Here is a 21,334-nt window from a genome sequence, read left to right as displayed (position 1 = left end):
CATACTGCTGGGTTTGATTTTTAAAAAAATATGGTTTGCACACAGTGGTAGCAGCACAGTGTGATGAAGTGCAAGTGCTATGTTGATGGACGAGGTATATTTTCCCAGTTTGCTGTCTTGATGCCTACATGTGACAAGATCATTTAACTCTCCTCTTCTATAAGCATTTGATTGATCTGTAGTCTTTTCATAGTAAAAATCCTGCCTGTAGGGAGTTTGGTTTTCTTGTTTTATTGTGAGTATTTATTCAAGAAATTGGATCCAATGTCTCCTAAAAACCTGCAGAATGTTATAAAATGTAATAAATTTGTGACTGTGTAATGCCCTGCAATAGACATGTTCTTTCCAGGTGTATTTCGTCCTTGTGACTGCTGTTTTCTGGTGGTATTGTATCCACCTTAATCCTGAACAGAATGAGGAGGCCGACATGAGGGCCTCATTGCCGCTGCAATTGCGGCCTCTGCTGGCTGGTCGATGGCGGAGGATAATAGGGATTGGTGCGTGACTCTCCATGCACGATACTGATCCCTGTGTAAAACTGCTTCGGGCAGGTAAAAAGAAGCGGCTGGCACTACTCGCATGTCAGAGAGGACATGTGCTAGGTACAGCCCTTCTTAGCCAGGATAGGAGTCTACAGCAGTGGCTCAAGAAATAATCTGGGTAACTGGATACAGCTAAATTGGTCCTGGGTTCGATTCCCAAGTAGGCAGCAGCCATATGCATTTTGTCACCTACACTTTGACGAGTGCAATGCGGATCAGCACTGTGTATGGAGAGACACACCCTGACAGCACTCTTTTCCCGTCTCTGTGCAGGCACCATCAATCAGCCAGCAGAGGTCGTAATTGCATTAGTTATGAGAGAGTCCCTATTCGGCCAATCGTTGCTCATGTGGTTGCTCAGCCCAGCCGGCAGGCAGAGCTGAGATTCGATACAATGTATTCGAGATCCCAGCTTTGGTGTACCAGCATGTGTTTTTACTGCTGCGCCAGTTTCCTCCCACAGTCCAAATACATGCAAGTGAGATAAATTGAAGATACAAAATTGTCCATGACTGTGTTTAACATTGAAAACTTGAACTGATGAATCTTGTAATAAGTAACTACCTGTCCTGTCATAAATGTAACCAATAGTGTGTAAAACATGATGTTAAAATCCTAATAAAATAAACACAAATCATGTACTCTGTATCATGTACTGGCCAACACTACACTTGTCTGGTCCCGTCCTCCTTAATGACTTTTAGATTAGAAATGTATCTTGTACTTATTGTACTGTGTTTTATCTGAACTGTGGTCATTGTTTTGTTTTGCACTTGTGTTCTATGTTGCACCCTGGTCCTGGAGGAACGTTGTTTCGTTTCAATATGTACAGTGGGGCCAAAAAGTATTTAGTCAGCCACTGATTGTGCAAGTTCTCCTACTTAGAAAGATGAGAGAGGTCTGTAATTTTCATCATAGGTACACTTCAACTATGAGAGACAAAATGAGAAAAAAAATCCAGGAAATCACATTGTAGGATTTTTAAAGAATTTATTTGTAAATTATGGTGGAAAATAAGTATTTGGTCACCCACAAACAAGCAAGATTTCTGGCTCTCACAGACCTGTAACTTCTTCTTTAAGAAGCTCTTCTGTCCTCCACTCGTTACCTGTATTAATGGCACCTGTTTGACCTCGTTATCTGTATAAAAGACACCTGTCCACAGCCTCAAACAGTCAGACTCCAAACTCAACCATGGCCAAGACCAAAGAGCTGTCGAAGGACACCAGGAAGAAAATTGTAGACCTGCACCAGGCTGGGAAGAGTGAATCTACAATAGGCAAGCAGGTTGGTGTGAATAAATCAACTGTGGGAGCAATTGTAAGAAAATGGAAGACATACAAGACCATTGATAATCTCCCTCGATCCCGTGGGGTTAAAATGATCATGAGAACGGTGAGCAAAAATCCCAGAACTACACGGAGGGACCTGATGAATGACCTGCAGAGAGCTGGGACCAAAGTAACAAAGGCTACCATCAGTAACACACTACGCCGAGAGGGACTCAAATCCTGCAGTGCCAGGCGTGTCCCCCTGCTTAAGCCAGTACATGTCCAGGCCCGTCTGAAGTTTGCCAGAGAGCATATGGATGATCCAGAAGAGGATTGGGAGAATATCATGTGGTCAGATGAAACCAAAATGGAACTTTTTGGTAAAAACTCAGCTCGTCGTGTTTGGAGGAAGAAGAATGCTGAGTTGCATCCCAAGAACACCATACCTACTGTGAAGCATGGGGGTGGAAACATCATGCTTTGGGGCTGTTTTTCTGCAAAGGGGACAGGACGACTGATCCGTGTTAAGGGAAGAATGAACGGGGCCATGTATCATGAGATTTTAAGCCAAAACCTCCTTTGAAGATGGAACTTGAAGATGGAACGTGAAGATGGAACGTGGCTGGGTCTTCCAGCATGACAATGATCCCAAACACACCGCTCGGGCAACGAAGGAGTGGCTCCGTAAAAAGCATTTCAAGGTCCTGGAGTGGCCTAGCCAGTCTCCAGACCTCAACCCCATAGAAAATTTGTGGAGGGAGTTGAAAGTCTGTGTTGCCCAGCGACAGCCCCAAAACATCACTGCTCTAGAGGAGATCTGCATGGAGGAATGGGCCAAAATACCAGCTACAGTGTGTGCAAACCTGGTGAAGACTTACAGGAAACGTTTGACCTCTGTCATTGCCAACAAAGGTTATGTTACAAAGTATTGAGTTGAACTTTTGTTATTGACCAAATACTTATTTTCCACCATAATTTACAAATAAATTCTTTAAAAATCCTACAATGTGATTTCCTGGATTTTTTTTTTCTCATTTTGTCTCTCATAGTTGAAGTGTACCTATGATGAAAATTACAGACCTCTCTTATCTTTCTAAGTAGGAGAACTTGCACAATCAGTGGCTGACTAATTACTTTTTGGCCCCACTGTACTTGTTTACAGCTGAAATGACCATAAAGCCTCTCTTGACTCTCTCTTGATTTTATACACCTGTCAGCCATATATGTGGCTGACACACTTAAGAGGGTGTCCCAATATTGGCCATATAGTGTATAGTATTACCAAAAGCTTTTGCTCTGATCAATGTATTGTGAACAATTAGTATATTAGCCGCTGTGTTTTCTAGGGCAAAGGTGCTCATCAACATAAAGCCAGAAGACAGCTATTACATTTGCTAATGCAGTTTTATTGACCTTCACCTCTATGTTTATCCACATGGAATAATTGCATTTCTAATGAAGCAGCTTGTGTCAACAGCCAGCAGTGGTGCTCAGACTGACTCTCTTAAGTTCCCTAGTCTCAAGAGAGTCTGACATGTGGCTGTAGTGTGACAGTAATCCCTGTGCTATTTTGTCTTGATCATTATAGACATGTAAAACCATTGGGACGATGTTTTCTGTCATCATACGATGGTTGCATGATGGATGATTTTTTTTCCAATGCCTTTTATGTGATGTTATTATGACATCCTGTTAACAGTTGGTTATCAGGGTCATTGTAATGGTATGTTTATTTATATGACATTTACTAGTAGATTTTGTATGATAATAAACCTTCGTACCCAGTAATTCATTTTTGTTTACCAATTCATCTAAATCAGGGTTGCAGTTGGTTTAGAGCCCACCAGAAAAGACTGTCTGCAAAGTGGGAATAAACACCGAACAGGGTGCCAATCCATTACAGGGCATCATGCAATCAGCCATTTATTCAGTCACACCAAGGGAGAATTTAGAGTAGCTAATTCAACTTCTGCTAGGGTTTAGAAGCAGCTGTAGCCAAGGTTAAGGTGCTGGACTAGTAATTGGAAGGTTGCTACTGTTGAGCCCCTGAGGAAGGCTCTTAACTGCCAACACTTGTGTGTCTTCTTGATAAAAAATGTGTCTGCTAAATGCAGTGAAAAAAATTTTAAGCTAAGAGTATCCAAAGGAAACCTACGCAGATGCAGGTAAACATGCCAAACTGCATCAAACCCAAGTTCCTAGGAATCAAGTTGTTGTGTGACACCCAATCCTTGTAGCAGGCATTATATAATGCAAACTTAAAAAATACATTAATTTATTTATCTTTATCAGCCAATTCATCCTGATCGAAGTTGGCTTCATGTGTTCACCCCACTGAAATACTCCAGTCAGGTTTAAAATGAATACATCATTCACAGTTTCATGTTGGGGTACGGTCGACAGGTCAAGGTCTAATGTTCATGTTATATTCTGGCAAGGCTAGAGATAACTGAACTAACTAAAGCATCCAACATATCCCCCACATTTCCTATAGTGTTATGTCCTTAACACATAATAATAATTCAATCTAAGAAACAGAGTACTATTATTTTGGTATAATAAAGTTTTGAAAAGTAAAGAAACATACAGAACTGTGTGCAGATCCAGACTAACCCAGGTAAAAAAAAAGCACTCATTACTAGGGATGTAATGATGCACCACAAGACTTTAAAGAAGTTAAAAGAAGTTAAAAATCGATTTACATGTGTAACGATTCTGTCACGGCCAAGAGTGCAATTGAACCCAGGCCCCCTGAGTGGTAACCCCAAGTTGGAACCTCTACACTAGTAACAGACCCAAGTGCAGAGACTCAGTTGAAAAGAATACCTTTTATTAAAGCAATAAGCCACGAGAGGCCGTGCGTTACTGTGATTGTAGCACGGGGATGACGTTTTTGGCACGACGCGAAGCGGAGTGCCTAAAACTTCTTTCCCCGTGCTAAAATCATAGCAGTAACGCATGGCCTCGAGTGGCTTATTGCTTTTATAAAACGGCGGTCAACATAAAATACAATAAATACAACAATGTTTAATTCATAAATGTATTTATTGTGTATAAACTTACAATAAAGCATTCTTCCGCGACGCCAGGTAGTTCGATTAACAGTGTTGCTAGGCAACATGAGGGTGAAAATAACATTAACTTTTTCTTTTCAGTGGCGTATTAATTTGGAATGATGTGAGGTGGTCATAGGTGTGCGTTTATCGGGGATTTTACAACGGCTTCGAACGCGGCTCAGCCAATCAGATTTTAGGACCGGAACTATCCGTTTTATAATGATGTTTTAACCTTTTTAGTAAACGTTTTATTATCAAAAACAAACAGGGGCAAAAGCTCAGAAGATGTCAACAAACTTAAGGTTCATTATCAAAGAACAAATAAGGACGAAAGCTCAGAAAATATCAGGAAAACTCACCAACGAACATCTAAGATTCAGCAAGAACTAACAGGAAACACAGGTTTAAATACACAGGTTAATTAGTCAGATGACAGGCAAGTAATGAGACACAGGTGACACAAGGAGCAAACTGGCGGGGAAACTGGAACAATGGCAGGCGGGGCCAAGACAAACACACATGGCCAAGTAAACAAAGAGTCCAAAAAGTGTTCCTAGTGGCCTCTAGAGGTCTCCACAAAACCCCAACTCATGACAGATTCAAATCGGTTTACATGTATAATGAATTGATATTCACTTTAAACAGCAGAGGGCACTGGCGCTATTCAGCTCGCCTGGTTGACGTCACTACAGGGTTGCCAGGTTCGGAATTTTTCAGCCAAATTTATTTATGTGAGGATACTTTCTTTATTTGTATTATTCATTTATTTATTTAATGTGTGTAAAAAATTCATTTTAGGGTTTTTTTTACACAAAAAGGGAAATGTGCAGCATTGTTTTGCATAGTTTGTACCTACCTCAGAAATACAAGGACATTCATTATTTAGATAAATAAAAGATAAGCACAAATACAGTATTTTAATTTATTAAAGAGAAATAATAAAAGGAAACTTTGTCATAATTTGTCTTTAATTTAATTTTGTTTAAAAATCTGGAAAAAATCATATCGTGAACCCAGTATCGTGAATCACATTGCATCGTGGGTAGAGTGTATCGTTACATCCCTACTCATTACCAATAATGCAATTTCATTGCAAAACTACACCTATGGGTTGCTATGATATCAATATTGCCCAATACACCACATATAGTACAGTACATGTCACTTTTACTAGGAGGTATTGCTAGATGGCAATTTTTTTTCCACTTTTACAGTGAACTTGGATGTGCACAAAAAATGTTTATTTTTTATTTAAAGACAATCCTAATGATCTTAATCCGGCTGTGCTGTATGTACTTTTTAAAGTAAAACATTTCATAAGAATGGTAGTGCTGTTTCTAAGTGCTTTGCAGATTTGCTGATCTTTCACTACATTACTTTGTATTAAGAGTAAGACTGGATATTTTATTAACTGCACAGTGCTGCATTTTTTATTATCACTAAATGCACAATTGGATCCGGTTGCACATTGATTTGAGATATTACTTTTTAAAACAATAATAAAGAAAAATGTTATTTTAAATTAATTACTTTGGCTCAGTGGTATAAAGTTTAGCCAGTTTTAGCTCACCAGAAAAAATGATACCCTCTTTTTTCGGAGGTTGTGAGTTTTACAGATGACACAAGCCATTTGTGTTCACAAGCTGTTTTGTCTTCTCTATTAATTAAATAATTTTTTAATTAAATATATAACAATAATAGAATTTAATTGTTGAAAAACAGAACCAGAATCACACATCACACAAGCAATTTAAAGCAGCCAATTCAGTCACTTTCTTAACTGCTTATCCAATCAGGGTCGCAGGGGGTGCTGGAGCCTATCCCAGCTTTTTAATGGGTGCAAGGCACACAGTAACACCCTGGACAGGGCACCAGTCCATCGCAGGGCAGACACACATACACACACATTTACGTTTACATTTTAGGCATTTAGCAGACGCTTTTATCCAAAGCGACTTACATTACAGTTACAGTATACAGTCTGAGCAATTGAGGGTTAAGGGCCTTGCTCAAGGGCCCAACAGCAGCAACCTGGCAGTTGTGAGGCTTGAACCAGCGACCTTCTGATTACTAGTCCAGTGCCTTAACCACTAGGCTACAGCTTGCCCTAGTGGCTACACACATACACACATACACACACATTCACTTATAGGGCAATTCAGTGTCTCCAATTAACCTGACTGCATGTTTTTGGACTGTGGGGGGAAACCGGAGCTCCTAGAGGAAACCCATGCAGACATGGGAAGAACAAGCAAACTCCACACAGAAAGAACCCAGGACCTTCTTGCTGTGAGGCGACAGTGCTGCCCACCGAGCCACCATGCCGCACAGCAGCCAATTCAAATACGCTATATACAAATGCTATTACAAAGAGCAACCATAAGCAAGATTTGTAGGTCCCAAGTGCAACACCCACACACTAACAACTGTATGTGCCACCCTAAAGGAAAAATGTTCTGTTGAATTTTACATGAGTTTTATTGTGGCTAAAATGGATAATGCTCCATTTTTGTAATTCTGTTCACTCTGCTCTCTGTGATCTTGACCCAATTAAATGTCAAGCGTGTCTTTTTTAAAAAGGTTGCACTCACATTTAGTGAAATAGGTCATTCCCTCTGATTGTTCATCCTTTCAACCCCCTATTTTCTGCTTTTTTTCTTCATCTTAGTAGGGTTGAAAAGACAGAAATCCAATTTTATAGTGGCTCAGGGTTTTTCTCTCACTCTATCTACCTCTCTATCTAGCTCTCTCCATCACTATGTCTAGCCTGGATTGAAAGTTAACCGATACTAATAGTGCGGTTCTTCTGTGGTATTGTTTTGATGTATAAGATCAAGTTCAGTTTAAGAAAACACAAAACAAAAGATTAGTGATGTCCAAATACTATTATTATTTTCAGTATCAATGTAGTAACCAAGCTCATTAAAAAGAGAGAGAGAAATATCTGAGTAATCCTCCTGCAGTGTCAAAAGTAAATGTTTCTGTGCACGAGCGTGTGTGTAACGGACGTAGATGTTCACCGTCGTGCCTCTGTCTGAGCATTATGGCTAGAAAGCATATAAGTCTTTAATTACCACAGTTGCCATGGCAACCACATTCCACAGAGATGCATTTGACAGACTTTGTTGTTGGGGAGGGGATGAGACGGGGTAAAAAGGAAACCCTACCAGACATGCGAGGGAAGCTGTATAAAGGATTATAAAAGTACTCACATGTTTACAGATGCAGTTTGGTTCAGCTTATTATAAAGCACCAGCATATTCAGAGTTCAGTGATTTTGAATGCTGCCAGGTGCCTGGTGCATAGCAGCAGGTGCATCGTATCTAAATCCAAGCCTGAAGCCAGGTAATTAGCTTATAATTAGCTTACCACATAACGAACACCTAAATGAATTACATTGGTGGCATTGCTGGCTAATGTAACCTAGAACGGATGATCCTTTTTTTATTAAACCAAAGTTATGGTTGAAAATTATGATTAGAACCATCTTAAAATATTTGGTACGGTTGCTATAACATGCTACATTAGCTATCTAGCAAATTGCTTTAGCTTGTTTAGTGATACCAAATATATTTCTTGTTTTATGCGTCTGTCCTTAGGTTAAAAAAAACGCACGATCATTATGTTCTAGATACCAAGTTCCCAACAGTTTATAGTCATGTTTTGTAGTAATTTAGTTTAAAAACAACAACAAATAAATAGCATCAACAATAATAAATACTACTGCAACTGTGTTTAATTCTCTTTAATAAAAAGTGGAGCCACAGTCTCAGTCACTGTCATGTAAAACTCAAATACAAAAGCAACTGCATATAACATGAAATATAGTGAGTGAGCTTATATTACATTACTTGTATAATTTTTAAAGTTTATTGTGACATTAATGTCAGTGTTTAATGTTACAGTTGTTTAAACTTGTAGGAAGACAGCTGTTGATATAATTTAATCAGGGTGAGGATTCATGTTTACCTAAACTTTTTTTTGCCAAAAGTGAGATTGTCTGACATAACCTCCCATCTAAGTTGCCATCAGAGCTTAGGCTCTTCACCAGGTTCCAATAGTTTCACTGAATATAATGCTTTAACTTAGCATAGCCTTTTCACCATAGAGTTACTGTATAACAGACTGTGATGTAGTAACTCAGGAATTATGTTTGGGCCCAACAGTGGCAACCTGGCAGTGGTGGGGCTTGAACCAGCAACCTTTTGATTACTAGTCCAGTACCTTAACCGCTAGGCTACAACTGCCCTGGACTATTATTAATGGACTATTAACAGGGTAAATGATTTCTCCAAAAGTCAAGTGTTCTAATCATTGTAAAACCATTTATATTCTATTATGTCAATCATCTACTCTTCCATAGTTGAGATTCACTAAGGAGAATAACATTAACATCAGCACTGGTAATGGCTTGCATACCAGGCAGCCAAGTCAAAGTTAAAAGACTGGATTGAGAAACAGTCAGTAGAATAATCAGAGTGAAGCAAATATAGTATTGTTCCATACTTTTTACCTCATTACTAATTTGCACATCAATAACACACATATGAGTTAAATTTTAATCAGTTTGAAATGTGGTTTTGGGTGTCCAGCAAGCTCATGGCCCACTTTCTTTTAGCCATATAGTGTATGTTTGTATTTATGCTTGGTAGGTTATTAATACTATTCATGCAGGCCACATTTCACAATACTTTTCAGAAATCTTTTCGTTCTCCCCCACTTTGACCTTCAATATGACAGTACAAAGGCTCTTGACTGTGACATTACGCTTACTCCAATGGACCATGTCTGTTTGCGATTTGCTATATTTACTATAAACATATACAGTGGTACCTTGAAACTCAACGTCAATTGGTTCTGGGAGTGGCGTTAAGTTTAAAAGACATTAAGTTTCAAGGTATTTGTTCCCATAAGAATGTATGGGAAACATGTTAATGAGTTCCATGATCCCGTGGCATATATTTTAGGCTAATGTAAAATAATGGGGTTGTTTTTGACACTTCTACACTGAAAATTACACAAATATAATATAAAACACTGAAATAAAAAGCTGATGCTTACAATTTCTCAGAACCCCGAGCTGTAATACAAGTTTAAAAGTTAAACAGTACGGAAAATCCAGATGAACACAGATACATGTGGAGCTTTCAGACTGGATTTGACGGTTATATGCACACTTTGATGACGTAACCACACAGCTCAGCTCAGCTCAAGCCGAGCGCTAAACAAAGCAGCTGTTCATTGTTAATTTGAAATTAAATAAATACATTAAAAAAAAAAAACGAGTTTTGAAGATTTTGAGTTTAGGGGACGTTGAGTTACAAAGAACCACTATAACTAATTTATTTACTGTTTACTATTTACCTATTTTTTTCAAATGTAATTTCTTGACACTGCACAGCCTGTTCTGCTACTGATCAACAATCAGCATGACTGTTTAACATGATCAGCATATTGTGTTTTAAAGGAACTAAAATATTGAGATGGAACCCATAAATGAAAACACTAAAGTAAAATTCCATGTGCCCACATTTTTAGCCATGTAGTGTGTGTTTGTATTTATGCTTGGTAAGTTATTAATACTATTCATGCTTTAAATGCAGGCGGCATTTCACAATACTTTTCTCCCCCATTTTGACCTTCAATATGACAGTACAAAGGCTCTCGACAGTGACATTAGGATTACTCCAGTGGACCATGTCTGTTTCTGGAGTTCTTTATAACCAAACCTTGGTTTAGAGAGAAGACAAAGCAACACTTTGACAGACTCACAAAGCATAAAAAACAGACAGGATGACGAGCACTGAGTGATAAAAGTAAAGAAAATGAAAAGTAGCAAAGCTACAGCAGACACATCTGTCTGCTGGATAACTGAGGACTGTCATGGTGCTCGCTTTCATTCAAAGTGGAACCACAGAACTACGGAACCACATGATTAATAATGTGACTGGTCACCACTGAATTCAATCAAACTGATTTATTGAAGCATTTAGTGCATGAAAAATGTTTGGTTTGTCAGTTTTGGCACCGTATTTTGTATTTCATACTTGAAGTCATTGGCATGGTGTGTGCTAACTAAAGAATAGTCACACTTGAAAATCACTCAAATCACATATAGGAAAAAAACATAGACATCAGACCAATGACATCATTGTGAGTGTGTTTACTAGGGCTGGTTCGATACCACTTTTTTATGTCTGATACCGATACCAATACCATCATTTCTCCTCTCAAACAACTAAGCAGTAATAATACATGTCTCAATGCACCATGGTTAAACTAGCTATCTAAATAACAATGCTCAGACTGTGAAACAAATATTCTAAAGGAATAAATACAGAACCTACAAAAATCACACTTATGCAAAACTGCTGTTTTTATTTTAACTTTTACACACAGAACATTTAGCAGCATTTTTGGCTTGTTTAACAGCACCATACAAACATTTAAAATATGTGACACATCTCGCTTTATGGCGTGTCGTCCAAAGTCTCTACAATTGGAAGATGTGGATGTTAATCAAATGCGATGGACCAATTAGAATTGACGCAGAGTTGAGATTTTCCATTAAAGTTCTGTCACGTTTTTAGATCATTAAACCCTGCTGGATTTTGAAGAGGACTTCTGTGTCTAAACGGGAAACAGTTTAGTATGTTTTATTTCATAACACTAATGGATTAATCACTGAGGATGTGAGATATCTCCAAGCCAGGACAAAATAGGTTTTCTTTATCTCAGGTGAGCGATTTAACATTTATAAAGTGATTTTTATTGTGTTTAAACAGTGATTTAGATGTGGCAGTAGTAAATGACTTTTATTGTGTTTAAACAGTGTTTTTAGATGTGGCAGTAGTAGATGATTTTTATTGTGTTTAAACAGTGATTTAGATGTGGCAATAGTAGATGATCTTTACTGTGTTTAAACAGTGATTTAGATGTGGCAGTAGTAGATGATTTTTATTGTGTTTAAACAGTGTTTTTAGATGTGGCAGTAGTAGATGATTTTTATTGTGTTTAAACAGTGTTTTTAGATGGGGCAGTAGTAGATGATTTTTATTGTGTTTAAACAGTGTTTTAGATGTGGCAGTAGTAGATGATTTTTATTGTGTTTAAACAGTGTTTTAGATGTGGCAGCAGTAGATGATCTTTACTGTGTTTAAATTGTGTTTTTAGATGTGGCAGTAGTAGATGATTTTTACTGTGTTTAAACAGTGTTTTTAGATGTGGCAGTAGTAGATCATTTTTATTGTGTTTAAACAGTGTTTTTAGATGTGGCAGTAGTAGATGATTTTTTAAATGCTGAAAGTTTAAGTAGATCAGTGTGTTTTAATTTCTGAAAGGCTGTTGCGGCTGAGTTGTAGATCAGTGGCACATGTTAAAGATGTCATCAAGATGCACCTTGTTACGGCAGTTGCAGAGTGAGCTGGCAATAAACTGCACTCTGTTGGAATGTATCTTCATGTGTTATTTGCTTTACACACAAACAATGGCCTTATTTACATTAAGTGTTATTTACATTAAGTGTTATTTACATTAAGTTGTATTTGCATTAAGTGTTATTTACATTAAGTGTTATTTACATTAAGTGTTATTTACATTAAGTGTTATTTACATTAAGCAATAGTATCGGATCGGATTACACGTTTTTTTCCTTCTGATATCCGATCCAGTGATTTGGGCCAATATCGGACCAATACCGATACAAAGTATCAGATCGGTGCCAGCCCTAGTATTTACTATAAATATATAACTAATTACTATAACTATTTACTTTATTATATTTATGCAAGTAGAACACAGTTTATTGACTACACAGCCTATTCTGCTACTGATCAACAATCAGTGTGACTGTTTAATATGATCAGCACAATGTTTACTATTTTAAAAGAACTGAAAATTCAGATGAAACCCATAAAATAAAACACTAAGATAGAAATCCATATGATAAAGACACCTTGGCTCTGGGGCACCTCAGACAGAGATCATTTATCACCCTCCACCACACCTAGAACAGCATAGCCCACATACATTATCTGCATGAAGCATTTCATCAATCGTTATGATATAAAATCCCTTCAAGCACTTTTTCTATGTGATTGTAATGTTTGAGGTTTTCCAACCACATTCTCTCATCAACCAGCATCATTTTAAGTGGGATTATGTGCTCAGGGCTTCATGTTTCAGTGTGAAAAACTGGTTATTGTGCAAACGTATCTGAGGTACCTGCGGCAGTGAAAGAAGTAAGAGAGCAGCACTTGAAATTGCTCTGAGAATCGCAGGATCAGGCAGCAGATCTCTGACAAATTACATCCAGCACAACAGTCACACTATAACAACAGGGTGAGGAGTGTACACACTGCTGCTGTCCAAAAATAACAACCTACATAGGATTTACTACTGACTACTTTAGGAGACAAAGCAGCTATAATGTTGGTTTACATGCAACTACGTAGAATGACCTTTAATATTCAAAGCAGGTGTTTAAAACAAAATGCTAAAAATTGTTAGAGATGAAAAAAGAATCTGCACCCCAATTCATACTGAATACTCCACAATGAGTTAGAACACTAATGAACCACAGTAGTGTTTAATTTGACATACTATTTGCAAACCCAGTTCCAGAAAAGTTGGCACAGTAGGTAAAATCTTTTTTAGAGTTTTTCCCAAACTTCCTCCCAATCTAGTCGTATCCAATTACCCGATTGCATTACGCTTTCTCTCTACTGATGCTGATCTCCACTCCTGATTGAGGAGAGCGAGACTGACACATGCCCCCTCCAGAATGTTTTTAAACACCTCACTGTTTCTGCTGGACTGAGAATAGTCCACCAACCAAAAATATCCAGCCAACAGCGCCCTGTGGGCAGCGTCCTGTGACCACTGATGAAGGTCTAGAAGATGACCAGGTCAAACAACAGCAATAGATAAGCGATCGTCTCTGACTTTACATCTACAAGGTGGACCAACCAGGTAGGAGTGTCTAATAGAGTGGACAGTGAGTGGACACGATATTTAAAAACTCCAGCAGCACTGCTGTGTCTGATCCACTCATACCAGCACACTACACACTAACACACCACCACCATGTCATTGTCACTGCAGTGCTGAGAATGATCCACCACCCAAATAATACCTGCTCTGTGATGGTCCTGTGTGGGTCCTGACCATTGAAGAATAGGGTGAAAGGCAGGCTAAAAAAGTATGTAGACAAATACAGTGACTATTTGATTGTGTCTGTATTAAGAAGTTGAATCTATTATATTTCACAATTTGACTTTACTAGGAGGTAGAAAGACCTCCTAATTTGTGCTTCCACTTTTATTACTGGCAGTTTAATTCTTCACCAGCATAATACAGAACCAGGAATGTCACTGGTTGAGTATTTTTGCAGTTACTCTATAAATGCATTTCCATGCAATAGAATGTGCACAAGCTAACATTTTAGCACATGGCTCATGTTTGCGTCTTTGAGACTGGAGCCCTGGGAAAATGTCTGTAACATGACTGCAAGGAGGCTACCGTGTAAATAAGCCAGTCCTGACCTGTGTTTGGGCATATGTTTTGACAGGCACATATTTAACTAAATAGATTCTAAGGGCACTGTGTTTAATTCAGCGTATCACTAAACTTACTAACACATTTTAAATGGTTAACTCCTTCTAACATTTCATTCTGATAACACAGTTGGTACTGTGTCATTGTGATATTTTCCTGTTTAAAATGACTATCTGAGAACTTACTACTTTCTTCTCGTGATGGTAGTAAGCTACACAAGCATTTATCTAGCACACTAGCTAAACAATAAGCTAAGCACAGTTGTAAGCTAGCTGTTATCAGCTAACAGGTGATTAGCTAATCATTAAAAACGTATCAAAATATCATCTCACATAGTTCTAACAATACAGCTGGTAGTATACTTATACATACAGCTGAATACACTTAGACACACCAAAACTGGTGGTTTTAAGCACTTATGTCAAATTAATTGAAATGTGATAATACAAATAATACAAATAACAGTTTAGCCTCCCAACATGGCATGGCAGGTGGGCATATGGCCATTTCTATAGGGTATACTGGTAAATATTCACAGGTGCTGACATGGAGACATTAACAGGTCAATTAAATGATTTAGTATTAAATATTACTAGATTAATAATCTTCTCAGGGATGCTTTAGCATTACTGAATTATTATGACATACGTTGTTGCACTATCGTAGCACTATCATGTTTATCTTTTTTTAATTCATAATACTTAATTAATACATAATAATATTTATTGTAGTGGCAGCGGGCAGCACGGTGGCTAAGTGGGTAGCACTGTCGCCTCACATCAAGAAGGTCCTGGGTTCGATCCCCAGGCAAGGTGGTCCGGGTCCTTTCTGTGCGGAGTTTGCATGTTGTCCCCGTGTCTGTGTGGGTTTCCTCCGGGAGCTCCGGTTTCCTCCCACAGTCCAAAAACATGCAGTCAGGTTAATTGGAGACACTGAATTGCCCTATAGTGTGTGTGTGTGTGTGTGTGTCTGCCCTGCAATGGACTGGCGCCCCGTCCAGGGTGTTACTGTGTGCCCATTTAAAAGCTGGGATAGGCTCCAGCAGCATGGTAGCACAGCAGCTAGTGTAGGTGTGGCACAGCAACAAAGATCCTGAGAACCTGTGTATTATTCTCACTGTCTGTGAGTTGTGTTTATTCTTTCAGTGGTTGCACTGTTTTTTTTCCACCTCCCAATATTGCAGAAGTTAAACTGGCTTCTCCTAGATTCAAGCAGCTCTGCAATGGATTAGGTTTCTGTCCTTGTGTCCAGTAAAATAGCTCAAGTGGCCTGTATGAAGCCACAACTCAACCACACTGAACACCTTTTTAGTAAATTGGAGCATTGATTTTTCTCATCCAACATCAGTGACTGACCTCACAAATGCTCATTTGAATGGATGACCACAAATTCCCACAGATACATTTCAAGATTTTAGGGAAAGCCTTCCCAAAGGAGGCAATGTTATTACCGGGGGGTGGGGTAATAAAAAGTAGAAAGGTTCTGTTGGCATGGTCAAAGAAAAATAATGAGTTAACTCAATTGTTACTGATGCAACAGCCATGTGGAGGAGTGGAGGTACTGGATAAGTCAACAGACATGAAATCTTTATAAACCCAATTCCTTCGAGGAACTGCTAACTTAAATGTTTTCTGTTTGATGCGTCAGTGCTGAAGCAGATCTGAATGGTGTACAGACTTTGGGAGGAGGACCCTGTACAGAATGCAGTATTTATGGGGTGTGGATCATCTATGAAACCAAGTTTGTGAACCTCTTGGATTTATGTCTGATGGGGTTGCTTATTTCTCTCTGGGAGATCACAGATCATTAATTTACCAGCCTGCTTCATCTTATCAACACTGCCCTTGAAAAAGTCAGTCGGCTGGATTTCACTGCAGAAGGCACCGCAGGGTAAAGAGAAGAAGGTTTGATTCTCACCTGGAACATGATCCGGTACTGCTCCTCAGGCCGGTTCACCACACACATGTTACAGCCCATTTTGGCTCAGGGTTTTGGGTTGGCTTCTCCACTCTGATCCTGGGATATCAAAAGCAACAGGGCTGCAGTTCAGTTATGGAGATCCCTCTCCACAATTAAAGATTAAAACCCCGCTCTCCATGTACAGCCTTTGAAGTTCTTCTCTTTTTTTCTCTTCTTCAGTCAGCACTGTGCCATGTGAATACCAAACTGCCAGGCAGGGAGAATGTTTTAAAGATGTCCGGTAGTCAGAGATTTATATGCGACAAAACTGGCAGATGATTTACATTTCTGCTGTTAATAATGTACCATATTTTCCCACAGTCCATATAGTAATGGAGATGATAGGAAGATGGAAAAGATTTACTTATCAGCTTAGATTAAATCATGAATCTGTATCTTATAGTGCATCCACATACGACCTCTTGTGTATTTTCTTTCATACGCAGCTTCATGATCTTACTATTTAATTAAAAGTGGGACTCTGAGACTGTCTGCAATATATTCTGTAATATATACTGTTTACCAGCCAGGTCACTATTCCCTAATGAAATATCTGGAATATTGTTTCATTGTGCATTATTTAGAAAACATATATTCTCACATTTTTACAGCGTACATATGCTAATTTCATGCTTGGTGTCACTATATGGTGCAGTTTGACCTCTTAACGTTCAGTGGAATAGTTATTTCCTTGTTGAACAGAGCTCGTTAGTTTTACAGCTACTTCTAGACAAATCAAGTCCACATACTGGGTATTTTTAGGCATTTCTGGTCAAATAAGTGCACATTTTAATACCAGTTGATGCCAAGTGTATGCCTTACATTCTAGTTTTGTTTTTGTACAATTAATCTGACAATTGATTAGCAGTTAAGGTTTTAAAATACCAATCACAAGCAAGTTCAAATTCAGCCACTGATGACCTGTCGGACCTTAAACTGCCAACTGTTAAGCTCAAATGTAAGTATAGTCGTCTAGTTGTATAAATTTAAAACACTGTCCTTTTTGAAACTTCACAATCTTTCTCCTGAGTATAGCCGGATGCGGGATGTATTTTCCATTCCGCACTCCTTCACCCACCTTTTAAATAATGCTACCTGTCATTCAGCAATCACACCAGATCTGCTCTCGTTGCTGCTAACTGCAGGGTGTGCATGGCAGTATGAGTCGGTATGAGTGACTGCACCTGTCAGAGCACGTCTGAAGCCGTCCCCCACTGGTTCTCCCCCTGACTCCTGAATATCACTCTTGCTGCCTATTCCTCCTGCTTCCCGTCTCTATATACAGAAATTTACTTTGTATACGCATTCAGCCTCATTTACACAGTCCAAAATAAAACCATCTATTGAAAAGCAAAACATGTGATGCACTGGATGAGATTGAATGGTCTATAGCCAGAGGCCATTCGTGCTGGTTAATAAATGAGATACAGGATGCATGAGATGTTCCATATTCCATCAGGTGCAGACAATCCCTGGTCCTCTTAAGTATTCCTTCTTATGAGAGAAAGCCAGCTTGTTTTAGGCACAGAAAAGGCAACTAGTGACGAGGCACCACCTAGTCCCTTCTCTCTGGTGCAGTTCCAAAATGTAATCCAGCTTAGCTGAGCATTTTCAGTGAATGAACCATAGCAACATGAACTGATGCACTTCCAGAGCGAAAAACAGGATCAGCTCCTACTCTTTCAGCCCAATGCTGAGACAGTCCAGCAGTAATCCACGAGATGGATCCCCTTAGGCTGCGCTGGAGCAGTGCCGATGACGTGTGAAGGGAGGCAAAGCTGCACAGAGACAGAAAGTGTGCAGATCAGCACCGCTGTACGTGCCAGAGACCATTATGGCTTTCCACAAGCTCTATCCCCTCTCACTGCAGCACCAGCCAATACTCAACAACCTGCTCTTCTCTCTCTCTCTCTCTCTCTCTCTCTCTCTCTCTCTCTCTCTCTCTCTCTCTCAGTCTCTCTCCCTCCCACCTTGCTTTTTTTTCCCTCCGTTCGCCCCCTCCTACATTTCTTTGCCATGTCCACATTTAATGCCATCCCTCTCTCTTTCTCTATCCATCACCTGTGCACCTATTCAACAGTCTTTGTTGCTTGCCAGAACGTAGCACATGTGCTGCTGGAATATATTAACCCAATTAAAGCCACATATGAGTTTAACCTTCACAGTCTGAAATTGCAAAAGCAAATCTTAAGGCTTTATTTTAGGAAGTGAAAAATGATGCCTCAGTAATTTATAGTGTAATGTTATAGAGAGTCTCCAGAATCTGCAAGAATAATCATTTAGAGCTGTAGATTTTTTGTATTAGGTTGTGTTTTATTTTTGCCCTGGTTAGTTGTAGTAGTTGAGTCCTCATAACCATCTGAAATTGGTTAAATGGAGGATACATGTCGCCCATGCCACCCTCAAAAAGCTTTAAAAATATACCCCAAAACTACATGTGAACATACACTGATCAGCCATAACATTAAAACCACCTCCCTGTTTCTACACTCACTGTCCATTTTATCAGCTCTACTTACCATATATTAGCACTTTGAAGTTCTACAATTACTAACTGTAGTCCTGTTTCTCTGCATACTTTTTTAACCTGCTTTCACCCTGTTCTTCAATGGTCAGGACCCCCACAGAGCAGGTATTATTTAGGTGGTGGATCATTCTCAGCACTGCAGTGACACTAACATGGTGGTGGTGTGTTAGTGTGTGTTGTGCTGGTATGAGTGGATCAGACACTGGAGTTTTTAAACACTGTGTCCACTCACTGTCCACTCTATTAGACACTCCTACCTAGTTGGTCCACCTTGTAGATGTAAAGTCAGAAACGATCACTCATCTATTGCCGCTGTTTGAGTTCGTCATCTTCTAGACCTTCATCAGTGGTCACAGGACGCTGCCCACGGGGCGCTGTTGGCTGGATAGATTTTTGGTTGATGGACTATTCTCAGTCCAGCAGTGACAGTGAGGTGTTTAAAAACTCCAGCAGCACTGCTGTGTCTGATCCACTCATACCAGCACAACACACACTAACACACCATCACCATGTCAGTGTCACTGCAGTAATGAGAATGATCCACAACCTAAATAATACCTGCTCTGTAGTGGTCCTGGGAGAGTCCTGACCATTGAAGAACAGCATGAAAGCAGGCAAAAAAAGTATGGAGAGAAACAGAAGGACTACAGTCAGTAATTGTAAAACTACAAAGTGCGTCTTTATGGTAAGTGGAGCTGTTAAAATGGACAGTGAGTGTAGAAACAAGGAGGTGGTTTTAATGTTATGGCTGATCTGTATAAATATTTACTTGTATGCTTGTAGATGTATTGTGTGCTCACCAAACTGATTTTAAACTAACAATATAAACTGATCAGCCATAACATTAAAACCACCTTCTTGTTTCTACACTCACTGTCCATTTTATCAGCTCCACTTACAGCATTTAAAAACTCCAGCAGCGCTGCTGCTTATTATTATTATAATATTAATATTATAATATTATATTTTAAAATATAAAGAATGGAAAATAGGAGAACTTCCCAGCTTTAAAATGTTTATGAGGAAACCTAAGGTGCTTATATGTGACATGTGGTTCAAAAGATTTTCTGTAGTGTAAAAAACATTATTGATTTTGAACCCAGCAGTGGCTCCCTGGAGTTTATGAGATTTAACACACACGTACACACTTATTCACGCTGTGTGCGGTTTAGTACTGCCTCTACCAGCCCTGCATGCCCAATACAAACCAATAAGAAATGTCTCGCCTTCGGTTGACACTCAGCTATAAACTAAAACTATACCAATATGGGCAGAATTTTGAATCACACCATGAAGGTGAATGTCCTTAAATTACACGTAGGCACAGACAGTGGAACTAATGGAATCTTGCACCATGGCACGGCATTATTCAGGGACCTGTCTGCCTTCAGCAAGCTATGTTACAGCAGTAAATTAGATGTGATGGCGTCCCCCCAGTGAATTGTAGATATCTTGTTATCTAGCGCTGTCCCTCTGCCATCACTCTGTACCACTGCTCTCCGGGTAAAGCCATTTTACAGAGCCAGCTGAGCAGCATATTAAACAGATAACAGATTATTATGCTAAAGTGAAAATAAATTACTCCTGCACAAGGTTGGGCAGATTACTTTTAAAAGAAAAGTAAGTATGGCGGAATACTAAATGTACTTTCGGCTATTGATGTAGTGTGGTGGGGTCAGACATCATTTCTAACTAAAGAGCTGTAACAGATTTTGGATGTATAAGTCTCCTGAGGTTCTTAAGTTCCTCCTATAGCTTCAAGTGAAAACAGTAGTTGAATCAGACCACATCCTAGCTTACTAAATAGTATGTCTAATTATACACTAGCAATAGTAAAGTTCTACACTATGTAGCAAATATAATGATTTGTAACAAAGCCAACAAGGCACATGGTTGTGTTGAGTAAACAATTTTGATACCATAAATGTAAGCACCTGGCTAAAAAATCTTTAGATAACGTCAGTTAGCTGTTAAATGTGGAAAATACATTACATGCTGTAATTGTTACATGCCAACAATATATATAAAGTTATGGTAAATTACAGGGGAATTACATAACAATACATAACAATGCTAAGTGTCTCTGATGATTACAGTAAAGACCAGGCAGTTGAAGTAAATGTGCTAATGGAATTGGAAAGTACAGTCAAGAAAATATAAATGCGAAGATTTCCATTACAGCTAAAAGGTGTCTTGTCACCCTTAAGATTGGATACAAACAGTACAGTGCATTGAACACCATTAAGAGAACTCGCCGATTTGAACTTGAGTATTTCACTGCTGTGCCACCCATGTGCCCGGTGCAAATGTTGAGTTATTTGGCAAAAATTGTGTTTAGAGGAAAAATATAAGGCATTTAAACCCAACAACTGTATTTACTGTCAAGCATTGTGGTAGTGTTATGCTCTAGGGCTACTTTGCTGC

At 39.0% G+C, this 21,334-nt stretch overlaps 1 protein-coding gene across 1 annotated transcript in view; it reads right to left on the bottom strand.

Annotated features, from left to right (window-relative positions):
* Positions 1-16,401, bottom strand: part of pdzd4 (PDZ domain containing 4) — a 43,063-nt gene extending 26,662 nt beyond the window's left edge. The window contains exon 1 of the mRNA XM_062998935.1: positions 16,342-16,401. Within this exon, the coding sequence (XP_062855005.1) occupies positions 16,342-16,401 (60 nt within the window). The remainder of the gene's footprint in view (positions 1-16,341) is intronic.
* Between the last annotated feature and the right edge of the window lie 4,933 nt (positions 16,402-21,334).

The sequence above is a fragment of the Trichomycterus rosablanca genome, chromosome 7 (assembly GCF_030014385.1).
Source record: "Trichomycterus rosablanca isolate fTriRos1 chromosome 7, fTriRos1.hap1, whole genome shotgun sequence".
NCBI lineage: Eukaryota > Metazoa > Chordata > Actinopteri > Siluriformes > Trichomycteridae > Trichomycterus > Trichomycterus rosablanca.
This window is presented reverse-complemented; position numbering and strand designations above follow the sequence as displayed.